We start from the raw sequence: 25565 nt of genomic DNA on the forward strand, positions 1-25565 counted from the left end.
GTGAATAAAAAGAGCCAGGTTATGTTCTCTGGTTTGAAGGCTAATTAAGACTGTGTGCCTTGCATCCATGGTTAAATTCTTTTATGCTTAATCTGAAAACAGTAAAATAGGGAAGATGGAGGACCAGTATTTAAGCAATTGTCTTGGCACTGTTTTATTTTCTGGTGTTGGTGTAGATAATATGAGGAAGGAGCATCCCTGAAAAAGAGAAGATCAAAAATGAATTTATAGGTCAGGGAGTTCTACTGTGCTCCAGGGGCCAAAATAGTCCAAATAGTTTATTCTAATTTGGACAGCCTTGCAGCTTCCTCAGAAGTTTCTGTCCCAAGGTCTCTGATATCATCCAGGTAATCTATATTTCTGCTCTGCTACCTCTCCTACTTGCTTTTCTCCAGTACAGCTTCTCCGGGTTTTGAGGGAGATATGTGTGTAACAACTTTGTAAGAAATAGCTTTCCTATAGCTACGGAAGGGCTTTCTGTGAAGGATTATAAAGTGCACCAAAGGTGAAAGGCCTTTTCAAGAGCAGACTGAAGACTCATTGGAAATACTGAAAGGTAGGGAACATAGGCAGAAAATCCACGGAAAGAACATTCCTTAACAAAGGGATTGAGTCCTCAGCAACAATAATGAGAACTGAACATGCAAATCCCTGAGACTGCTGTGCAAATCTCAGTCCCAGAGGATATACAAGCCCCTAGGGAATGTGAGATGATAGCTAAGCAAGACACTAGGGTCTACCATTTCTCCTAATAAGACTGTAGCAGATTGTTTATCCTGTAGTGGGGCAGAAAAATTCCAGTTCTTGAAATGTCTGACCAATATAGAAACTTCTACACTTCTAGCTTTCTGTATTTTCATCATGCAAAAATCACCAGTCCCTGATCCTTTAAAAGAGATGCTGTCATCTAGTTAGTCTCTTTGTATGCATTAAATTTAAACCTTGCATGTACACATGCCAAGTTAAAGCATATGTACAGGTAATGGAAGGTTGCAACCTACATTTGCCTTTTGAGCTTGTCCATTTGGAGGTACACATGTAGATGAGATAGTGAATATTCTAGATGAAAACATAGTCTCTTTAACAAATTTTTTTTTTATTATTCCTATTGAATTATTACTGGTTACAAAGACTATGTTGTTATATGCTTGAGAAGGATTCCAACGAAATCTTTCAGAGCCCCAGTTCTGCAGTCCAAAGTGAGTGATATGACACTGGGTAGAAGTGTAAAAACTGTCTTTGTGCAATGCAATGCAGTATCACAACTATATCTTGATCAGAAACTTTAACTCCATTGAAACTAGCAGATGAAAACTGATTATATTTTATACCATTAGTGTGCTGAGAACACTGACTGCAAAGACAGGTGCTATCACTTCAGTAAGTTCAGATTGGATGCTCTCTGTATAAAAACATTTTACACACAGTGTAATTAAAGCACAATAATCTAAGGAAAAGCTATATTTAAAATAAGTTCGTTCTCAGCTGGATAACTCTGCATAGCTTCCTCTGACTTTACGTATTGGTCAAGAGCCAGAATCTCTACATCTAATGAGTGAAAGATGTGTCTTAGAAATACTCTAGATAATTGAAAATTGGTAAAAACAAAACAGTGGGGAGAAGAGATATTTTCAAAGTCATTTTCTAGTTACTTTCAGTTTCTCTGAAAATTTGAGCAAAGATCAACAAGCTGACTTAAAGAGCAAATGGAGAGGAAATCTGTGTATCCAAACTATAAAGAGGTCCCTCATTTCACTTAAAATAAACTAACTAAAACAAAAATAAGCATGTTTTTAAACTTTCCTTTTTTCTATTAAGAAGTTCTTATGATTATAATAAAACTATATTTCATCCCTAAAATTATAAGGTAGTATTCCTTGAAACCCCAAGAAGGGAAAATTTTCCTCTAGAAGGACTTACAAAAGTAATAACTAAATAAAAAGGTATGTGACACATTCAATGTAAGGTCTAGCCTGATTCTACTGGCTGCAGAAGCATTGCTCTTGATAGTAAAGACAAGAGAGGATTCCTGCCATCATGTCAATCCTATAACCAGAACCACTTGATTTCATCTGAACCCTTCTAGATTCATGTGATTTGAGGTATGATGATCTGGTTATTGCTATTTTAAAATGTTCTGACTCTTCCACACTATCCTAAAGAGAAATAATCCACACCTCTTCTCCTCCCTGAATATCCTTTCACTTGATACTGTGGCATATGATATAAAGTGTACTTTAAAAGGCTCATGAAAGAGAATTTTTATTAAATAATCTCAGCTTTGCCTCCAGGTGGAAACCAGACAACAAATACTTCAGTTCATGGGACAACTTTTGCTTTCCCTCTGTTAAATGCCTTGCTGAATCACAGGTGTTGTTAATCTAGACACAGTGTTCAGAAAGCAGTCAAATTTAAAGTCACTAAAAATGATTTTTGGATCTGTTTCTTTGAGTTATGGCATCGACAACTAGATGAACAGGAACAGAGTAGGCTTCCGGTGTGTAGTAAAAACACTGAAAAAAAATGTGCAGTGAGAGAAATGGTTTCCTGGGTAAAATTTAGTTGTTTTTCCTCCTGCAGTCTTCTAAAGCCTTCAGAAAGTAAAGTCTAAAGCAGAGGGTTTACACCACACACAAAGTCACTACATTTGCAGCCTGTTTTACATTTCTCTTTATAATCATCAGACTTTGGAAGTTAAATGATTTGAAGTCATTTTGTGTAAAGTAGTTGTTAGTATAGTGAACGTCCTTTTAATATGATCTCTTTGATGTGCACAGTAAATAATCATGTCTTAAACTACTCTATTTCTTTTTAAATACCTCAAAGTAGTATCCATATATTTTTGTATGCACAACTACGAAACCCCTCCAAATACATTTTTGCATTATGTTGAGTGGATTGATTGTAAAGAAGCATTTTGACATGGAAAAATAGGTAAAATAGAACAATTATCATAACTCTAGCTAAAGTTCATATTTTATAGACTAGGCTCTTTTTCCCATTGCTCCTTTCAGAAACACACGTTTTAAAAAATTGGTTTCCTTTGGTTTATTTGTTATTTTATTCCTAATGCTTCTCATCTGCCATCTAGTAAAGGTCATAGAAATATTAATGTACTCCCAAAGTAAGAGGACCAAAAAGCTTTGCTTTCAACATAGCTTAGAGTATGGGGATGCAAATTGCAAAAAATCAGTGGCCTGTATCTTCTCACAGAATTATTTAGTAATGAATATACCAAGTGAAAGAGAAATGTCTGTTGGGTAAACAATACACATAAACAACTTCATGGTAGGAAAATAATACAATATAAGAGTCTGTGGTGATCCTAGCCTGAAATCTTGAAAATTACTGGAGAAAATAAGGTACTTATAGAGGAGTCAGATACAAAAAGCATTTCATAACTGGCAACTTTGTTTTCTTTTGCTGTAGATGACAGCATATTTTATTTGATAAAGTGCAATTAAAAACAGAAAAACATTATGACCAAGTAGAGAATTTGTGTTGTTTTCAGAAATTGACAGGTAAAGTATGATTGCCTTGGAGAACTTTGGCAAACCAGAGAAGAAAACAAAGTTTAAGTGGGGTGTTCCCCTCCACTCTTGGCTAAAATCAGCTTATTTCAGGTCTCAGCATCTCTCAGCCCTTTCTGTCTTTTCCCCCAGCAATGCAGAGGACCTGAGATGCTTGACTTATGCTTTAGAATATGTTTTCCCTAATGTGCAGTAATACAAACAGCCCTGCAAAGTATGTATCAAGCCATCCCAGAGGAGATTGTTCCCAAAATACTATCATGTGCTGAGGAAGCATGGCTGCTTATCACCTCATCCATGGTCCAGTTGTACTTAGAACATGCAAATGCTGGCTTTGTAGTAAGAAGTGAGGACACACCTTCTCTTGCAAATACCATTGTGGTGACGTTTTATGACGGTAAAAATCAAGACTGTGCCTCATATCTTCTCTGAGAAACTTCAGCTCTGAGATCAGCCTTAGAAAATGTGTCAGTAAAGGCAGAGAAAGGAAATAAGTCCCCAAATCACCCCTCATTTACAAAATTTGAATTCCATTGGGCACTTCTCAAAGAAATAGGAATCAAACCTATGTGTACTTGCTTACAGGACCAGACAAAACCATTGCAGCCGCTCTGTGCTCATTACTTAGTCTAGTAGTGAGCATATATAGTAAGTTTATGAAGTAGCCCTGAAAGTCAAAGGCCTTTAGGCATCCACATTCCACTGAGTCACGTTTTTGTTTGTCTGCAAGAGCAATTTTGGAGCACCACTACTTCAGCATCTAGGTAATATTTGAGGGTCATAAGTGATTCTCCTCCTGCTTATACTGCAAGCCTCTGACAGTAAATATCTATCTTTTATAGATACGTATGTACATAGATAGATAATAATCAGGTTCCATCTTTAGATAAAAGGCATTGTATCGCTTCTAATCTCTGTGTGTAAATTATGTGTACACTCATTAGTTTAGGATTTTGATGTGAACTTCAACATTCTCATAACTGGAACACAAAATGAAATTTCCAGGACCTCCTAATAAAGATCTAAACAACACAAGTAGCAGTATGAAGGAATTCAGTGGAACTATTCACATGAACTAATCACAATTACATTTGTGCAGTTTCTTTCATCTTTGTTGTGTCCCTCTGATTCAAGAAATTATTCATATATAATAAAGTACTTACAGACAATACTAAGCACAAGCTTATGGCAGTCTCTCAATTTTAGAACATCTTATATCAATTTTAGAACATCTTGCTGAATTCTGTAGCTTAAACCTTCTTGTTTATATTGATGATCTTTAAATACCCCATAGATCAGTCACTCAACACCACTTAAAGTAGTTAAATGGTTTATTGCTGATATAAAGTCTAATATGCAAATATTGAAGTTATTCAGTAAAGCAAGGATGCGTTTATTAAATCCTTGAATTTCCTTCAACAAGAACCTTTGACTATTCACTTAGTCCATTACTTTTAGGTAAATCTATATATATTCTTAGACTTTCTCCTTAAAAACTGGACCAAGTTTCTTGCAGGACCTCTATACTTTTTGAAAAAATAATGTCCAGTGTATTCTACATGGGGTAAAAATAAAACTCTCAGCTGATAAAACTACTTGCAACTTTCTGTCATGTTCAGTTCACCAGTGATGGCCAGTTAATTAAAGATAAAAAGCCTACCCAAGATCAGAAAGAATCCTAACTAGGAACAGACCTGAATTTACCTATATCCTGCTCTCGGTTCTCTTAACCTTCATCTCATACACACACACTACTTTGATACAGGGATAAGAGAGGCTTATTTTGTAGAGAAGTAAGAAAATCAAGGAGGAAAAAGGATAGACAAAACCTAAGTGTTCTTTTTATTATTCTGTATTGAAATTAAAATGTGAGCTAATTTCTTTTACTGCAGGATCCAAGTTGCTCTTGCTGTTTCTCTGTCTGTCTAATTCAAACCTAAACCTGAGAGCTATTACTGTGAAATCTCATAGAACTTCCTAGGCTCATTTCCATATTTTTTTTTCTGACAGCCTTGCACGGAACAATTAAATAATTTGGGTAAGCAGTCACCCCAGTCAAAATATTTTCCAGTTAATTAACAGATCAGATATCAGTGGAAAAAAGCATATAATTGCATTAGTCACTATCATTTTGAAACAGTAAATATGCTAGTATGTACACATCTCAAATAATGACACAGCCAGCAGGCTGTTGATCAAACTAATTTGCACTTTAAATAATTAGAGAATAAGGGAGAAATTACTGAAATGACTGAAGATTTTTTAGAAGGCAAGCCACATCACAAATGTAAGCGATTAAAAAGAAAAACTTTAATGACAGTGTCCACTGACTTCAGTGCTTTGTAAATCAGGCTACAGCTTTCTAACAAATAAAGGTTAGGAGTGTGGAGGGCAATACATGCTTAAACCAGAAGTCAGATGGGATTTAATTATCCAAATCCAAAGGTGAGGTTAATTCTCCTGCCCATGATATACATCAAGCTGCACAACTACCAGCACGTCCTGAAGCTGACCCTTTGGCCTGAAGGTTGCGTAGACACTGAGGCTGTGACCACGCTGGTGAGATAAAACACATCAAGAGCCACTTGGTGGCACTTAGGTCAAGGAACAACCAGTGTCCATACTGTTACCTTGACAAGACTCCAAAACAAGGGTGCCACCAATAACAATTGGCAATTCATGCCAATTTTAAAATTTATCTCTGAGATATCTTTTGGTAGTTTAATAGCCAGCCACAGTCTCTAGTGATATTTAATTAGCTCACATAGACACAATTACAGAAATTTGCTTCAGAGCTTACACAGATAAGCTTACACAGAGCTTACCTTATACAGTGCATAAGCCAGATCAAGTTCCAGAGAGGAACAATAAAAAAGAAACTGTTTCCATAAGCAGCCAGTCCCCTGAGAATTAGGATATGTCTTTGGGAAGAAGAGATGTGGATAGGACTTGTGGCTGCAATGGGAATAAGATGGCCATAAGCCTCAAAAGAATCATGGAATCATAGAAAAATGTAGTTTGGAGTGGAACTCCTCACTCTAATTTACCTTTCAAATGGGCTAATGAAATGTCCAGCCATCTTCACAAATAAAAAACCCCAACCCATTTCCCCAATTCTGGAGTACTGAATAGCAGAGAAAAGGAATCTAATATGACAGAGACAGGCTCCCACCATATTTGTAAAACTTTACTAGTAAGGAAATCTTGTCAATTTTCAGAAGTTCCTCATCCATCCAGACATTTCATTTAGACCTGTGTTTTTGTGTATAATAAATTGCTTCTAGTTGGCTGAAAATCATTTTTTAGCTCTTATCTCTGTGATCGGTTACCCCTGCTGTTCTTTAATGGCCTTCACCTCATTATGCAACTAGTCATTAAAAGCTTAGAATCCAGTACAATGGTAGCTTATGTAAAGTGATCTATGAGGGCTTTATATAGGCTTACCAGCCACAGCCTTAATTTTACTCATTCGTCTTAATTTTTTGTAATCATTTTTTGTAAAAAGGGTATAATGTCAGGCATGCTTCCCTGCTACTGACAGATCCAATCTAGCAGATAATTACCATAAGGAAATTGATGTTTTAGTGTGCAGGGGAGAATTTAATTTACTCAGACATCCTACAGTACAATGCATTCCAAAAGATATGAGGATTTAAGTTTTTAAGAAATTAAATTTCACTATTTAACATGATTACTTATGTTGAACATCATTAACTAGCTTTTTTTTTTTAACTGTTTGATATAATTACAAGAACAGTTATTTGGTCTGAAATCCAGTCGCCTTTAAATAAGGGTTAAGGATCCATGAAGTACAGAAAAGAAGGTTGCATTCTTTCTCTCTCCCTCTCCACCACCAGCCTTCCAGCAACAGCATTAAAAAAAAATCTATAGAGATTAACTGAGCCCATGCATGAACTATAGAGCTTTTTCCAATGATGTTTTAATAGATCCTTTGTTATCAGCCCATTCCACCTCAACTCCATCGGTCAGGAAAGCCTCTTTAGTCCTTTTCAAAAATACAAATCGCTTGTAATGTTTCAAAAATGATAGAACCATGAAAGAATTGTTGAGATCCCAATTAAACAAGGTGATTAATTTATGTTTAATTTGGGGGTTTTGACTACTTTAATTAAAATCCATGTGACTTAGATAAATTTAAATAATCTCTATAAAACTGTCTACTCTCCATGTGAAAGCATTCTTTCTAGCATACAGCATATATTCCTTGCAAGCAGAACACACGAAGCATAACCAGGAAGGCCTAAAAGGTTGGGTCTTTTGAAAAACAAAATTTTTTATTCCTGAAAAGCCCTCTTGTATGAAGTCCAGAGGCTTTGCTTTGATCACTGAACTTCCTTACTATTAATACTTCAATTGGAGAATTAGATCAACTGAATTTTATAGACCTTCTCTTTTTTCTTTTTTGTTTCTTTGAAGTTTTGCTAGATATTTTAAGACAACTTTTCCATGTTTCACTTTGTCATGAGGTTGTACAGTCGGAGAACAAAAAATACAAAGAAAGTATCTGTGAGATGCAGGATCTGTCAATAGAATTTGAGTAGCATCTGCACAACTGCTGTACATATAGAGCTAATGCTGATTTAAAAAACTCTTTTAGGACGCAGTTTTCATTCTGGATTGAGGTGCCTTCTCCAAAGACAGGAACTGCCTATCTCAAGACACTCTAGAAATTATGATGGTCAAAACTTTGACTGACACCCCATTAGGGGCACAGTTAGGACAGGGGACCTTTGCTAGTCTGGAACAGGAGAAAGCTCCTGACCACCCACAGTCTGACGAGAGTATCTATATGGTTCAGATCAGATAGTATTTTCTCTTATTCTTTATTATTTAAATAAAAAAACACTAAAAAACAAATAAAGAATTCTTTTAGTATGAGTAGAATAAGATCAACTACTGGTGTTTCAGATAATCTACTTTAAAAATAGATTCTGTCTCTTCTTGAACCAGCTTTGTTGAAGACATGCTTTTCATATTCACAGAAGAGAAGCTAAGAAACTGTAAACAGGAGAAGAGAATTATGTGACTCAATATTATTTCTAAAAATGTAAAACTGTGCCATTTTTAGTTACAGCCATAGATACGTGAGGTAAAACGGAAAGAGCATAATGTCAGCAATGACATCAGCTCTCACTTCAAATCAGTTGTTTTTTTGAAGAACTGCACTTGTAAGAATGCTCTAAAATGCAGAAAAGGGACAGTCAATAACAGCAGAAGCGCAGAGTATATCATTGGAGTCAACATCTCTCCCAGGTCACTGGGAGCGACAGCAAATAGGGATGGAGGAAGCAAGAGGGAACATGACTGGCTATGGCAGACATCACCTGCTGAGATGGTCTCTTGAGCAATTTCTCTTCCAAGTGAGTAGGTCCACTTATCATGGAATATATTTTCTCCCCAGTTTTTAGTCATGACCAGGATTCTGCTAGTAAAATTCTTCTACATAATTTTTTCAGAAATTATTTCACTTTCTGAAGCTTACCAAAAGTCCACCAGCTTGCACAAGAATCCCTTACTCTGAGATCCTGCCTAGCAGATATTTGCCTGAGCTTGGCATGTCTGTGATTAAGAAAGTGGGAGTCCTTGGCAGCTGAGAAGATGAGCAGCTGGGGGAGGTACATATAAGATATATGCAAACATAACAAGGCCTCACTCACACAGGTGTTTGCAGTCTTTAAGAAATCAAAGTCCAAAACCTTTCAAAATAATTAGAGGAAAAACTACAAAATTCAATGGGCCCTCAGTCAGTGTCCCTGACTGTATTTTCTGAATCATTGCCTACCTTAGAAAGTCTAGGCAGGAACTCGGCAAATGTGTGGCAGACATCTATCTGTGCCTTTGCTACTACTGCCTCGCCTCCTCTAAGACTTTTGATTCTCAATAGGCACCTCACAAGCTTATGTATACAGTACTGTTTCTGCACAGTGCAAACTTAGAGATAATTATACATATTTTTACTATATATATGGATAAACATATATAGAAAAGCATACATAATGTCAAAAGTATGCATTTTATACTCTCTCTATATAAAAGTATATAAACATACACTTCAGCTGTTTACTAAAGCATGCAAACACATGTTTCTGTCAAGTCCAACCCAGCAGCCTTTAAGCCTAGGCAAAGTCCTGCTCTTTACAAGACTCTTTTTATAATGACTTTTTTTTCATCTTACATCATTCCCAGAGCTGTGAAAAAGCGTGAATTTTTTTTTAATTCTGTTTTGAGGTTGGGGGTTTTGACAGAGAGAAATGTTTTCCTTTCCTCTTGTTCTCAGAAGCCAGTTTTATCTCATAATTCCAAAAAGTTGTAGCTTTACGCAAGAAGCCAGGCATGGAAATTTTTAACCCGAAGGTTGAAAGTCTGAGCGAGCAGTTGAGGTGGGTGACTGAGAAGAGTGGGTTAGAGTGGAAATTATTGCACAACATTAACAGAGAAACGTAGGGGGATATACCACTCCTGTCCTGTAATAGACTAATTTATTAATAAGAATATGTCACAGGGTATGCTGTGTCCTTTCAGTATCTAACAAAAGCCCTAACTTCCACTGAAAGATAATCAGAGACCGTTTTTAAAACTTGTGGATGCTCATCTTTGTTTGTTTGTTTGTTTGTTCATTTTGGTTTTGGCTTTTGTTTGTTTTTCTGAAAGATCAAGCAGTTTGATGTCACTGTTTATAGTCAGAGAAGGAAAGGTGGCATCCCCTACACCTGTGCAGAGCCGGGACCAGACTATCAGGGATTTCCCTGGGAGACCTGAGTCTCACCTCTCTACCTGAGGTGTAGGAACTCCTGATGTTCAGAAGACACCAAGATATCATTCGTAAAACAATCCCACAAAGTAAAAACATGTGGCCCAGGGTACTCTTTGGCTAGAGCTTCATGTGGCAGAGCCTGTCACTGCACACTGTGGACAGCCAGGAACATAACCAAAGGGAACATTTTTTTGGGGTGGAAAATGGATTTGAAAGGCAGATTTGTGAACTACTAGTTGCTTCTCACTCGGGGTGGGCAGACAGCTTCTCATCTCGCTGCTTTGTAAGGTGACAGCAAATACGCTGGCTTTAGGATAAGCTCCTGGAAATGGCAGGCCTCCCTCCTACCGGTCTACCATGCCAGTGGCATACATCTCACCCTGCTGGGCCATGGCTCCTGGGGAGATGTTGGAACAAGTGCCCAGCCGTGACAGTGACACCTCACCACCTTGGGGCAGTGCCCCGACTGAGGCGCTGTGAGCCTGCCCGGGCTCCCCTGCTGCCCTGGGGGGCAGCCATTTTGCAGCAGTGACAAACCCTGCGCTGGCATTCACTGACCCCTCCGCGAGTCCCCGTAAAATGATGTCAGGGCACTGATGGGTCTCGGTGGGCCTGAGCAACTTCGTCTGGGGACTTCACCCACCCCTGTGCCCACAGGCCAGGGCTCCTCTGTGGGCAGCCGGGCAGCCCCAGCAGGGCTGTGCCTAACTGCGCCAAGCAGAGCTGCCACCAGGCCCTGGGTGACCGCACGCTGTGGGGCAGCCTGTGCTGAGGTGCCGGGGCACTGGAGAGAAGGGGGCAGGAGGCTCCGTCCCAAGCAGCACAGGTCTCCCAGCTGCCCAAAGGTATGTGCTTTGTATTGCTGGGTATTTTTTAAAATACGGGCTTCCGGAAAGCTTGCTTGAATGTTTCTGTCAAGGTAGCCTTTAAAAAATTGCCCTAGAACAGAGTCTTCCCTAAGGCTTTCTCTGAGTTAAATTCATTTCAATTCTGGTTTTCTTGTCATTAAGTTAATGAGCTTGTAACTTTAATTTAATAATTATGTTTTGTTATAGCTGAGGATGTCTAATATAATAGGGGGTGGTTGAGTTTTTCTCTTCAGCTGTGAAGCCCCGTGTTTTCCCTGGAGCCTCCCACAGCAGCCCTGACAAGGAAATGCAGGGCAGCGCCGCCATTTTCCAAAGAGGCAGCAGTCGCCAGCCCCCCTTCTGTGAATAATCACACATATACTTAACTTCATCATGTTAAAAGTTTCTGTTAATTGAAATAGTGTTGCTTATCCCAGTAAATATGTGCATAAGTAGCCTGCCAAATGGCTAGGTAATCCCCTTTCCAGATATTTTGACTTTACTGGAAAGGAACTGGTGAGGGAGATGGATGGCCTCAATGAGGCTGCAGGGTTGCTTGAGGAAAGGGAGCTTTCCCAAGTGCTGGGGAAGCTTGAGATTGGGATTCATTGCTGCTTTCCTCCATGACATTACCAGCACAGCCAGGCTGACGAGCCTTCCCATGCCATACAGTTGCTCCAGGAAAACCAATCAAAGCGGAAAATGCAGCAGTGCCCCACATTTGACATAGCCTTCATCCCTGAACTGTAAGTACTTGTCTGTAAATTCCTGACTCAAGGAAGAAGCAGTAAGGGATAATAGAGGTTTGGAGAAGGACATGAGCACATTGACAGTGTGGGAAAGATTGTAACCAAAGTGGTGAACCTTCACAACTTTGAGAAAGAGAGAGATGTGGATGGAAAATACAGTGACTGGGGGAAGAAGTGGAGATGGGGATAAAATGGCTGGTGACATCAGTGGAGTGGTAAAGGGAAGAGCTGTAGAGATGTGCGTGAGTTAAGCAGCAGAGCACAAATATTTCTTTGTTAAAGAAAATAAGCGAGTGGCTGGGTGTGTAAACAGGTAGGAAAGGGTAGGTTTATGGGGGTACTATGTAAATGTTGTTACTGAGGGCAAAGGCAAAAATCCCATGGTTTTATAAACAGATGGTCTTGGGTTTACAGGAAACCAAGAAAATATATGGACACACTTTGTTAGTAGTGAATTCATTGTTAACCATTGATTGCACAGTTGGGCAAATACTAACCACCTAAAATCCCCCCCACATTATCTAGAGAGCTCTACTGAAAGATTCAAGAGTATGTATCGTCCCCACCACTCCCTAAACCAAAACATAAAAAAAAGCCAAAACAGCAACCTCAACCTCACTAAGCTGTCTGACATGCCATGAAGCTAGACACAGATTAGGAGTTTTGTTTTGTATTCCGTTTTGGATGTTAGCCTCAAGAGGTGGAGGAAAAAAGTATCCTACATCTAAGAACTAAAACTGGAAGAGAGTGCTTCTGTCCCAGCAACCGCCATACTGTTTGGTGTGAACATCTATAATAACTTAAATGCTTACTGTTCTGAACTCTGCCAGCTGGAGTGTGCAGTGGGTTATATGACTACCACCTTGCTATTTTTAAGTATTGTGTTTTGTTAAAGGGACTGAGTAGTCTTTTCTTTCAGGTGTGCATGATAGTTAGGAGCTGGAAAAATAATTGTTCTGATAAACTGTATGAATAATACTTGGATGTAAGGTAGACTTAACAATGATGGGGCCTAAAGCCTTACCTCTTCTTCCAAAGACTTGACTTTAAAACGATGACAAAAAAGCCTCCTCAAGAGAGATCTGTCCATTTAGCATTCTTACATCCAATTAAATAGTCTGATTTATTAGTGATAGAACTTTCTTTAATTGTGGCGTGGTCAACCAGCAGAGAGGCTGTTGCTGACTTCCATGGGCCTGGAACAGGCCCATTTGCTGGCAGATAGATCAGGTACTTGAACCATGTCTGCACTGAAATCAGAGCCAAAGGAATAACATCCCACTATCATATCAACAGATAGAGAAGACTGCCCAGGTAGTTTCTCAGTAAAGTCACAGAATTCATGCGATGGAATCCCCAGAGAAATCAGTTTGCTGCAAGCTATGCAAGTAAGTGAAAAAGAATCAAACAAGTGGATTGGTAGCTAGGTCCTAGTGAGTAGATAACAGCTTAGGATAGTTCTTGCATGGGAAACTTAGTTATTTTTTTAAGTAAATCCATCTTTGTAGCCAAAAAATGAAAATATTATCAAAAAAAAAAGTACTGAAATTGTCCTTGCTTTCATTTTCTCCTCCTACTTTCCCTTTATCTGGGAATTTACTCACACTTGCCTTCACTTTCTTCCTCTTACAGCAGCAATTTGATATATCAGTGATCTGTTGTTAGATATCTTATTTTCAGACATTTTCTGCAAGTCAAGGGCTAAAATGAATTATCAGTCTTCAGTTTGCAGATACATAAAAGCACATGAAAAGGTTTCTTTTGTGAACTCAAGTGGATGGTTTAGAGCTTGATAAGAAAAGATCCACTAAATGTATGTTTAACTATCTCATATTTAGTAGCCATTGAGATTTCTCTCCGGCTTGGAAACAGGTGCTCCAAGTTGGGAGATTTCTTTTGACCCACAGATATTTCCCTAAGCTATTGAAAATGGAACATGGAATAAAGACAGCTTTAGGTACAAATTGACTTATGGTCTGATCAACAACAGATTTTCACCAGAGAAGTAGGTTTGAGTTGAACATCTGGAGATATTCAAGAACCATATGGATGCAATCCTGTGCAATGATCCTAGGTTCTAGGATGACACCTTGAGCAGGGAGGTTGGACAGGACGACCCTCTGTGGTCCTTTCCCTTTACCCGTTCTGTGATTCTGTGAGCCCTCACAGATGTAGAAAACTTCCACATTTTGGGAGAGACTTGCAAGCATTTAGTTACAAGTATGGTTGCTCATCTCCTGCAGAGTTGCTTGGCTTAGACCTCTGATTCACAGCTATGTAGTGTGTTCTTGGGTCTGCGGGAAAGGTTCCTCCTTGTAGGAAAAATGCCTCATGCTCTCCTAGCTGGGGCTCCAGCTGCACTCCCCTCCTTGGTTGTTTTTGTGTGCTTTAGACAGGCAGTGATTACTGTGGGTCCCACATTAGGCACTTAACATCTCTACGTGCATTGGATAAGGATTTTGAGTGCCCGAGTCCAAGCAGTAAGCTCTGCTAGATAACAAAGGGAATGTGCAGTGCCTTTGTTCTGCAAATGTAGTCTTTTTCCTGTATATCCTAACTCTTCATCTAGGGGATAGAAATACTTCCTGGTATCAGGTACTTTTTGTAGTGATCCTGATTCTTTCCTGTGGGCTTTCAAATAGGAACTAGACTATGGATGTGGGATAAATGTTCCAGGTAGTGACTCATTCCACATAGGTGCACAATGATGAGTAGCATGCAGTTTTAAATATCAGTCATTTGTATCTAGTAATGAGCATTTCTAGTTTTAAGTTGAATAGAATAAAGGCATCTGTGTTTCAATCTACAGCAGAGAGAATCAAAGAAACATAAAAAGAAAAATATATTTGCCAATAACTCATTTGTGTTCATTTACCAATGAAAAAATTACATATTTATGCAAAGCACAAATACCCTGCACCATCAAGCTTCACAGCTGACCTAAACTGGCAGGGCTTCCTATAAAACTGTTCTGAAAAGCATCTTGTCTTAACATGAGATGCAGGAACAGAGCACATGGAATCGAGGTAGTTTGCATCCGTCCATACCAAAGTGCCAAAGAAAGCCCACAGCTCAGCAGTTGCCTTCACATCAGAGGAATGCTGGGTTGGAGTGAAGCCAGCACAGTTGCTCTGTTGTGCTGTCTGTCTGGTAAAAGAGGAGCCATGGCCAGAGATGTGTTGTATAAAGAAGATTCTTCCCACCAGCAGAACCAGAAGTGCCCAGGGCAAGCTGTATGGACTCTGCACAGAACCTGGGATGTGCATAGCTTCAGCTCTGCCTTGATTCAGCCAAGCTCGAGTACCCAGTGATGCTGTAACCAAGTCAGCAAAGCATCAATCCATGTGGTGTGTAGATCAATCAATCTACAGATCTTCCCTGGGGTCCCTGGGTCAGCCGGAGCAAGACTGCGCTGAAGTCTCTGCTGCTGCTGTTGAGGCAACACTGGGCTGAAGATGTCTTGGTTAGGTCAGTCCATGCTTAGAGGGCTGTATCTCCACTTGCAAATGCAAACATGCTTTGCAAGTTATTAGAGGGGCTCCCTCACACCAGCAATTCTGGCTTAATGTCTGTTGTTCCTCCCAACCACACTCTAGCATGATCCCACCAAATGCCAGTCCACACTGTAAAATGCCAGGTGTGCTGGAAACATTGCTGTGGTAGAATGAAGTTTACTCTTCATGTGTTCCTTTATTATCTCAATTTCAGCGTGAAAGTAATCTAAAATTTCTGTTTTATCTCTGATATCTGGCTTTCTTCTTTGTTATTGTGTTCAGTTTTGGCAAATTATAGGAATAAAGGCTCTTGTCAACGAACTTGTCCTTCCTAGCTCTAAATACAAGTTTCCTCAGACTGCCTGTCTTTTTAAGATCAACTTGACATAAGTTTAATGCTCGTACTGAACAGTGCAGTATTTTCTTTCTGTTGAACAGGAGTGAATTAATGAGCAAAAGCATAGCTCAAAGGCTCACTGGAATTTTTATCAGAACTCTGTCTAAATTTTCATAGCAGAAATTGTTAAAAATCCTGTTACCTATTAAGATTCTCTCTACTTCCTTTTTTCAAACAGGTTGATATATTTCTAGAAAAATCTTTCCCACATACACTTCCTATTCCAAACTGAAAAGAATGTGGCACAGATTTCTTCTTGGTAATGTGTGCACAGGCAAGTTACTTGGCTTCCCTTTTAAGGGAAATCTCTGCCTTTGTTTAAAAGCACATGTTCTCTAAGCAGATTGTAATTTACATTTTCAGGGTGCCATCTATGCTTTATCTTGTAATTCCAGGAGGGGATGAGGCACATTTAAATGTTCGTGTTAAACTTTCAAAATTTAACGTACAAGAGGGTCAGGCTGTTCTTTCACTGAAAATTTGAGATTTTTCAACTTACAGCAACTGATTTAACTGCATTTTATCCTAAGAATCTGTAATCAAGTTTGATTTTCTTTGATCATGCAGATAAGTATTAATGATAACCAGAAGTAGAATCAAATAAAGAAATAGATTGGTATCTTGTCACTCAGAGTTCTTGATCTGAAACTAGCAGATTCAAACCTTGTGGCCAAGCCTTTGCCCTTGGTTAGACTCATATTTCATCCATAGTTTCTGTATTTATGATAGAAGGGTAATAAGAACCTCTGCCTCTTGATACCTCTTCAAAGGAGCTGTTTGAAATTGTTACTCTCACAACACTTATTTGGGAGGGGAGGGGACAAAGAACAGAATCTCATCCATTGAGAATTTGATTTATTTTATTTTAAGAAGGTTTTGCTATTGTTATACATATATATGCATTATATGATATATATATATATACACACACGAATGCAATTTCACACTTTAGACAATACATTTATTGGCTTTAATGCATTGAAAAATTGTGATTTAATTCAAAGGGATCTTCTGTTTATTAAATAAAATATTATCTCCCTCTTCTGTGTGTTTTAGCATCTACCCTTTGCATCACAGAGACAGTTTTCAATACTGTGATTTTTCTGTTGCTAGCTGTCTCACTGAACAAAACTGGAGTATGAGAGAACTCTTACTGTAAACCAAAGATTTCTGAGCAACATCATATTCAAGAATTAGGCATGTCTATAGAGTGAGTGTCTTTTAGTCATCTGATGATCATTACTGTTGCAATGGAGGAAATTACTATATTCCTTACTCAAAACATTCCTACAAAGTCAAGCATGACTATCAACGGTACATTTATTCATGCAAAAGAAGCCTACAAAATGTAGGTGTTCCCCTTACATCAGCTTATATCCTGTTGACAACTCAAATGACACTAGGCCCATTTATTAGTTTCTAGTGGTTTAACTGACAACTTTTGGTCTCATAAAATGTACTATAAATACTATCTGTAGCACAGCCTTGCTGTTCAGTGGTACACCAAGTGTTCAGATGGTGGAGAATGCTGTTTCCCAATGGGAAATGTGGCATTTGGCAATCGTTTATTCCGGTTTCCTTTGAGGATAAGAAGGAAAGGTTTTACCAAAGTAATCCCTGAGTAAAAAAGCAAGCAACAAAATGATTAATACCAAAACACTGGACTATAGAATGAATACTAAAGTTCAAAATTTATTGCACCTTAAAAGTAGATAGGGTGATTGCATACTTTTACCTCTACAGGGAAATACATGTTTGTGCTTTCCACACATGAGCTTGGTGGGAAAATTGCATGGGATTGATTTCATGAGTTTGGAAATGAGCCCTGGTGTTGAGAATGACTTCACAGCCCCAACTCTGAACTCACTTGGCAATGTGGATGTAGGAACCTCTTGCTCCCACTGAAGTCAGTCCTGCCAGTGGTTACAACACAAAGAAGATTTGGCTCAGAAAGGACAAGTTGTGATATAATGAAGTCCTCCCTTGGGATAAAAATACCCTGAATTTGTTTTCATCTGGAACAGGAGAGATTGTAGAGAGGAGGAAAAAACAGCCCAGGCACTTACTCTTCTTGGTTCCTCTAGAGCCATCTCATCAGGAAAAGCAGGGAAATGAAGAAAGACTGTGAAGTGTGAGTTCAGCCAATGCAAGATTAACATACCTGCTGAACTTTAATCTCATTTTTCCAGTACCTAAGTACACCATGTTCCTCAACTGCAAAGAGTTTATAGGTGATCTGCTTTTCTTCTTGGTGTCTTTCTTAAGAACATGAAGGTTATGGGGCTGTGCTCTTACACCACCTTAGGAAGCAGGCAAACTGCTTGGTGAGTTTTGGCTAAAGTTGACATGATGTGGGGATCAAAAGTATATTAACTTCCTACCAGCCATTCTAGAGAATTCGTGTCTGTACATGGAAAAGAGTCTGAACTGAGAGAAACCAGAGAGAGGCTGGGTCCTGCCCAAACTAATGGCAGAGTGCAGGTCACCAGGTAGCACGCGCTGATCGCTGGGCTGCCAACACGTGTCACACAGAGACAACCACTGAGCACACTGCCTCCATCTCGACTGAGTGGTCAAGGGATGTGGGAAGAGAGCAAGAGGAGGTGAGAGTGACAGAGAGGCACACAGGAAGTTAAGGTGACATAGGAGGGGCTGGGTTTTGTAGGAGGGGGACATGAGAAGAATGGGGCACTTCATTCCGGAGGAAAAAATGTTTCATACTCAAAGAAACTTTTTTTTTTTTTTTTTAAGCTATACTACATATTCTGTTTCTTTTTCACAGTTTCTTTTTTACATGACCTTTTCTCTTCCCACACTCATTAACCAAGCCTGTGACAGCATGGAGTTTGGGTAGGCTGTACATTTATCTCTGAAAGACTTTAGCTATCACTTAGAAAAATGAATTAACACTCTCATGTGAAGATGCAGAAGCAATGAACTGAAACAGTTAAATGCTGATGTCAGAATAAGACATGAGACCACAACCCCCTTTTTTCAGTCTCAGAGTAATAGCCTCCCTGCTGAAGCAAACAGAAAATGTCTTGCCCATGCAGATAAGAGAACTTTAGACTACCTTTGAAACTGTGATTCAGCACACTGAAGTTACTACTGTTTTACAAGAACGTGCTGACTCATTTACTCACTGCATGCAAAACAATATAGTAGTATCACTCTTTTTCTCCAGAAAAATTTAGACATTACTATCCTTAGCAATCACAGAATGGGCCAGGTCAACCCCTGCTCAAGCAGAGTCATCCCAGAGCACACAGCATAGGATTGCCAATAATCACAATCGCACGTAAAGGATGGCCAGAAATGGCTTTTGGGATGGCAAATGATTCCATGCTCAACAAAGCTTACTGGCCTGTGTTGGGAATTACAAACAAACCCAGCCACAGGTAACAAAGAGACACTTGTTCGCTCTGGTTCTAGAAGCTTGTTCTCTTGTAGTCTGGTGAGGAAGAAAAGGGATTGATCAAATTTTGAATGTTGTCCCAAGGAACCATTAGAAACAGAGAGAAAGCAGTCAGAAACAGGTTCAAAGGTATTCATTCTGCTGTTTCATGATTTTTAAGATAAACTGACAGGTTAGGTCAATGACCAGTTTGGTGGGTTTTTTTTGTTTTTTTTTTTACTTCCCTTCTTCTTGACAGCAAAAAAATTAAGTCTGTCCCTGCAGAGATCTAATGAATTCAGTAAATGTCTATAACAACATATTTCTTAAGCTTTTTACTGTGAGGCTTTTTTCATCAAAAATAACATGCTAGCTGAGAGTTAATTTTGTTCAGATTTCCTAACGGCGAATGTACTAGAAATCTAAGAAATGCCAGTTCAGCATTCATTAGTACTTGGACTGTCATTCCCAGTTGATGGAGCATTCAGCATTGCACTCTGATTCTATCCAGGAGAAGGATACTGCCCGTGCAGCACATGACCACCCATACTGCAAACCTCCAGTTACTTCCACACATGTCCAAATTGACTCCAGCTTCAGTAATGTGAGATATCATATAGAAAAATGGGCTTGCACTGTGTGAACGCAGAGGGTGCCTGGAAGTTTTGAGCTGTGTTTGAATATGAAGGCACTGCCATGGAATCCTCCATTACCTGTACCTTGCTTCCTGATTTCACATCTCCTCACAGGTTAAATACCTGTTCAGTAATTTTTGGAGCCTTCCTGTGGTTTTCTTGTCTTTTAATAGAAAATTTATTGAAATATATGCAGAGTAGTACTGTAGAGAGGTGCTTGGCTACACATTTCTGGGTTTGTATAGTCAGTAAGGGCATTTTCTCAAAAATGGCATTGTGTCCATGTGAGACAACTGTAATTCAGTTTGTGTACAAGGATGTAGCCCTAACTAACTCCAAAAATGTTTTGGAAAGAGATGAGCTTGCTTTTAAAGGTAATTTTTTGGATTAAATGCTTCAAGAATTTGAAAGTGAAGATACATGGTAGAATTGTCTCTTGCTCCTCCTCCAACAGTTAAATAATATTTACCTCGAAAGTGCTTTTCTTTCTTGTAAGTTAAGCCAAGGCAGGGTAGGTATGGAAACCATGAGCAATGATCAATTAGAAACCATTGTTCTTGTTCTTCCTCTAGATCACACCTAGAGAAACTGTCTTCTCAGCAGACCTGGGCAGTGGACTCAAAGTGCTTGCTCTGCATCTCTCAGAATAGGGCCCAAACTTGCATTTTCTGTGTTCCAACTGAGCAATTTATTTAATATATGTAAAATGATCCTACTACTGCCATTTCTTTTGTGTAGGACTCGCTGTGCTGAAAGCCGCTGACTAGAAGTAATCTGAATCCCACCATGGCTTGGCGGGAGCAAAGTGTGTAGCTGCCCAGAGGAATCAGGGCTCTAGCAGTTGTAAGGCATGCCTGGAGATCAGGAGTTTGCCTGGATAAAACAAAAGTGTCTGCAGGGTTAGAGTTAGCTGTTGAGTGGAATGGACACCAGTAGTGTGTATATGCTGCATTTGTGTGCCCCAGTGTCTCCTGTGACTCCAGCCCAAAGCTTTCCTGCATTGCCCTGCCAAAGTGCCTCGAGCTGAACTAACTGAGAGATGAGAAGCTAGGCTACTTTTTATGCTTTTTGCTTAAAGTTCCCTGAAGGGTTAATTATTATATAGCAATAATAACTCATTGGTCTATTGACAAGACTTTTCATCAATAGAGCCCAACATTAGTTTTAGGGAAACCAAGGCAAAAAAGCACATATTTGCCTAAATTCACACATCTAGTGAGGATTAACACTAAAGGCAGCTCTGCTTTGTGTATTGACTTTTCTCTCCAATGCCCCCAAAGCCCGACTTCAGAACTCAACACTTAAAATTTGCCTGTATTGCACATTCCTCAAGAGTTGTATTAGCTAAAAGTGAGAAAGATCATGAAGTATTGCAGGAAAAAAAGTCTTCACTGAAACTATAAGGAACTTGGACAGTAAATTCATCAAAACAGGATTTTAATCCCAGATAAAAAATGCCTACTTTCCCGTGAGTACGTGTATGACATATAATTGTAGTTGTATAATTGTATGACACTGCAGAGCTACATGATACTTTATTTAATACAATATAGGAAATACATAACCAGGGGACAGTTTCCACTGGAAGTGTCTCACACTCAGGTATTTGACAATACAGACATAGAGGGGCACACAGTCTCCCATGACAATAGAGAACCATAGCCCTCCTCTACACACTCAGGAGAGACACAAAAATATTAATCTAGCATTAAATCTATAGCACAGTGATTTCATTTTTCTTTTTGTTTGGAGGGGAGGTTGTTTTGGAGGTACATCAATGTCCTTTTTCCATAATTTATTTTGAGAAAACTTCTTAAGCATTGATTTTCGAATCTGACCTGTAGTTAATTCCTCAGGTGTATGGCTATAATGAAGCTTATTCCATCATGCCCTTGGTCTTCTCTTTTTATGGCAAATCTACTTTTTTATTTAATTCTTTGCCCGTCATGTAGCCTTTCAGTGTTGTCCCATTAAATAAGTGAGTCCATTGAGGTTCTTGCAATGTTTCTAATTCTTCTAGCTGCCAGGAATGTCTCTGAACATCAGCTCAAGCCTGATTCTTTAATTGTTTTTTCCTGTACCTGTGCTTTGAAAACAGTAAGATGCAGCTGTGTGGCTTCTGCACATTGTTTTTATTATCTAAAGACCTAAAGATACAGTGCATTTTCTCCTCTGGTGATCTGCTACCTGGCCTTTTCATTCTCTCATCCTCTGAAAAGCTTCTGGCTCTGCTTCCTGCTGAAGATGCTTCCTCCCCACACCCCTGACATGTAGTTTCCCACCATGCCTTGTAGCATTCAATCTAGAGCAGGAGGCACTAAAACTGCTGTAAAAGCAGAAAAAGCTGCTGCCAGCTCCCCATCTGTGGAGGATCCCTGTGAAGAAGGGGATTCTCTGGGGTGAAAACTGAGAGATGGAGCTCTTGTGGTTCCACTTGTGCCGCACATTCAGTATTAAAGGATGCAGCTGGATGGAGAACCCCAATAAATTTTATCTTGCTGGAGGAATACCTATTTGAAGAATAATGTGGTGGGAATTCAGGATGTAACTTTGGCTGATGCCTCATTGTTGAGCTTTGCTTTTTGCTGTTTCACATGGTCTCTGTGTGACACTTACACAGGCAAAAATTAGGTGTTGCTTGCAAAGAGTTTCCAGAGCAAGAGTAATAGGGGGGTTTGTTTCCTGGAGATTAGTTTATAGTTGGTGTGACTCAACTCTGATAAGATCAGTTTATAAGAGGGTAACTGATCATGATTTCTGATTGGGTTTTTTTCTTCTTTTTTCTTTCTAATTTCTTTAAAGGTCTATTTTTGACCCAGAGTGTTATTTTATGACTTGAATTTGTTCCTAGAGAAGCCAGAATGCTACTGCAGTCAACAGCTGAAGGGTAGGATTTTAAAGGATGTCCTCATAACCTGTGTATTAGCTCCTCCTTCACACAGCTCACTGAGATGACAATGTTCTCACATTGTATCTGTGCTTCAGAGAAAGTCTGCGCCTGAATGTCTCTGCTCTGTAGGTCACTGTATAGGCTTTTACTTTACACCTCAAGAAAAAGAGTACATTCAGAGGCAAGGGTGTAGTCTCAAGCTAAGTGAGACCAGTAGCTGGGTATCATCAAAATCCAAGTTTAAGGCTTGTTGTTCCTCAGTGTTGCTTCACATAAGTCTGCATGTATGAAGTAGGGGGCTTAAAGATGCACGGGTAATGCAGAACGAAGGGCTCTTCGACCGGGAAAAGACTCTGAGAAGATAGCGCAGAACTCTCTTTGTTTCAATGGGAGCACTTTTGACTGAGAAAACTGTCACTGCCAAAATTTACCAATATTGCTGCAGTAGTTAAGGGTGAGAAACAAACCCCAGCACTGCCGTGTATATGTGCTAGGGTGCTGCAAACAACCACCACAGTCCTTTTTCTGGCAATGCATGTGGTGCATGGGGAAGGCACTTTAGGAATCGTCTCTGTCAGCCAAGGCTGTTTCTAGTGCAACCAGAAGATTTACAAAATTACCAAGTGAATTTTTGGGACAGTAGTTTAAAAAACAACAAAAAAGTGGATTTCTGTTGCTGAAAGAAAATATTCATGTGCGAATTGTTCATTTCTGCTAAATATTTGGAGCACGGAGTAGGTGAGAGAAAATGGCTTAAAAAGGAAAAATGCAACACATGAAAAATTTCAAATTTTGAAATCCATTATTAGAAAGCTTTTGCTGTATGGTTTGGTTTGGGTTTGTATTTTTGGTTTTGGTTTGGGGGGTTTTGTTTGTTTGTTTGTTTGTTTGTTTGTTTTTGTTGTTGTTGTTTGGTTGGTTTGGTTTTTGTTTTTTATGGTTTGGTTAGTTTGGATTTTTTTGTTAGTTCCTGAGGACAAAAACAGTTTTCCCAGTAAAGTCTGTAGCTGAGTGATACTGTGAGAATTGGCATTAGTTATATGATACCTATAGTAAGTGATGTTTAAGATAAGCACTTAAAAGCAACTTCAAATGTAGAGCAACATATAGTTTTTGTTATAGGCACCTTTTCCTTATGGAAATACTAAAAACATTGTGTTCATAATTAAAACACCATTCAGAGATGCATAATGGCTCAAGTTTAAGAGTCGCCCAGTAGATGAGGGTATACTCCAAAGTATTTACGCTGAAACTGTTGACATTTAGGAAGACCAACTTTTTCTAAGGCAAGTCTGAATGTGCTGCCTTCCAAGTAGGGTCCCACCTTCTGCCCACACAGATTATGTGAGAAGTGTTTCAGCACCTTACTATATATAGTCAAGACTTCATACTCTCCTGCCGAGGTCAGTGGGAGGTGCTGAAACCGAGATGGTGGAGGAAATGAGCCGTGTGGGAGCGAGCCGGTGCATCCTGAACCTAGGAGGCACTGGGAAGAGATGGGTCAGCTTTGGCCGTCACATCCAGCAAAAACCTCTCAGTGGGAGTGCAAGGGAAAGAGTCGGTGCAAAAATAAGTGTTGCAAATACCTATGTGGAGGTGGAGGGGGCATTTGCTTTAAATGAGAAGCTTGAACTGCCTTAATGAAGTTGCAGGGGAAAGGTGGGACTGAAAGATGCTGGTTAGAGGAAATTGTGAATATGCGTGCAGCTCCCCTTTGTGAGCTGGCAGAGCTACGCTGGGACAGTCTCCATATAGGTTGGGCAGAAATGACGTAGGAAGGGTCATGTATTCCAGTAGTCATATGCGATAGGAAAGTTCCCATGGCTGAAAGCTTTGTCATGGCTGGATTAATCTGTGACTTGTTGTAGGCATTATTGTTATAATCTATATAGTTGACCAGAAAATATTCCTCAATTCTCAGAACTTTCCTCCCTTCAAACTGAAATCTGGTAATAAAGAAAGACACAAATTTCAAGTGAATTTTTTTAACAGTTTGATGGATTGGTTTTGGTTTGGTTGGTTGGGGTTTTGTTATTGGTTTGTGTTTTTTAATTGAAAATTTCTACCTTTCTTACTTGCACTGAGATCTATCTTGAAGGGCTCAGTGCTTCACAAAGAGGGGCAAAGGAAAGCCTGCCCTGAGTCTCTCTCAGACTTGGAAACTCAGAGACAAATGATCCACTTTGGGGTAAAATTAATGGTGTGTTAATATTTTTTTTAATAGGGAGTTTAAATTAAAGATGTATTAAACAGTGAAATTGCAGGGGAAAGCTAACATAGTTTTGAATGGGACCTTCAATTTATTCTTTCTGTAGATGATACGTTAAGTCTGATGTCTAACCAAAACCACTGAACAAGGAGTAGATCGGCTTCTAGGTAACTTGGCTTGTGCTTTTCAGAAAGATATTCTTTCCCTCAGGCAGATGAGACTCCTCCTATGAGGAGGGAACGTTAACCATCTAATTTCGCAATGGGAAAATGCTTTTGGTCACAGAAGAAAAGCTAAATGAGGAATTGGACAAAAGTTTTCTCAGGTGAAAAACCTTTCTTTGCTGGTTTGTCTTAGAATTCAAGGAATATTTGTGAGTTATGAACCAGGCTCCACTGGCTTGGGTAGCACTCATTCCCAGCTCCAGGAATCAAACAGTTTTAGGATGTCAAATACACAAAATTTATATATCATTCATATTGCAGAAGAATACAAATGACTGGCATATTTATTTGATAATTTTTTCTTTCAAACCCAATGAATGAAAAAGGAGTTGTGTATTAGACAAAACACTATATATCAGAATTAGAGAAGAAAAAAGGAAAAGTGGGGGAGAAAAGAGGAACTATTTTATTAGGCTGCAA

At 39.2% G+C, this 25565-nt stretch overlaps 1 protein-coding gene across 5 annotated transcripts in view; it reads left to right on the plus strand.

Annotated features, from left to right (window-relative positions):
• Positions 1-11121: 11121 nt before the first annotated feature.
• IKZF1 (IKAROS family zinc finger 1) overlaps positions 11122-25565 on the plus strand; it is a 106409-nt gene continuing 91965 nt past the window's right edge. For all 5 annotated transcript variants that reach the window (XM_027878976.1, XM_027878968.1, XM_027878970.1 and 2 more), the window contains exons 1-2: positions 11122-11150; positions 15972-16052. In XM_027878976.1, the coding sequence (XP_027734777.1) occupies positions 16031-16052 (22 nt within the window). In that variant the 5' untranslated portion in view covers positions 11122-11150; positions 15972-16030. The remainder of the gene's footprint in view (positions 11151-15971; positions 16053-25565) is intronic.

Source organism: Empidonax traillii, unplaced genomic scaffold (genome assembly GCF_003031625.1).
Source record: "Empidonax traillii isolate 1590-97213 ecotype Southwest subspecies unplaced genomic scaffold, ASM303162v1 scaffold48:size2401408, whole genome shotgun sequence".
Lineage (NCBI taxonomy): Eukaryota > Metazoa > Chordata > Aves > Passeriformes > Tyrannidae > Empidonax > Empidonax traillii.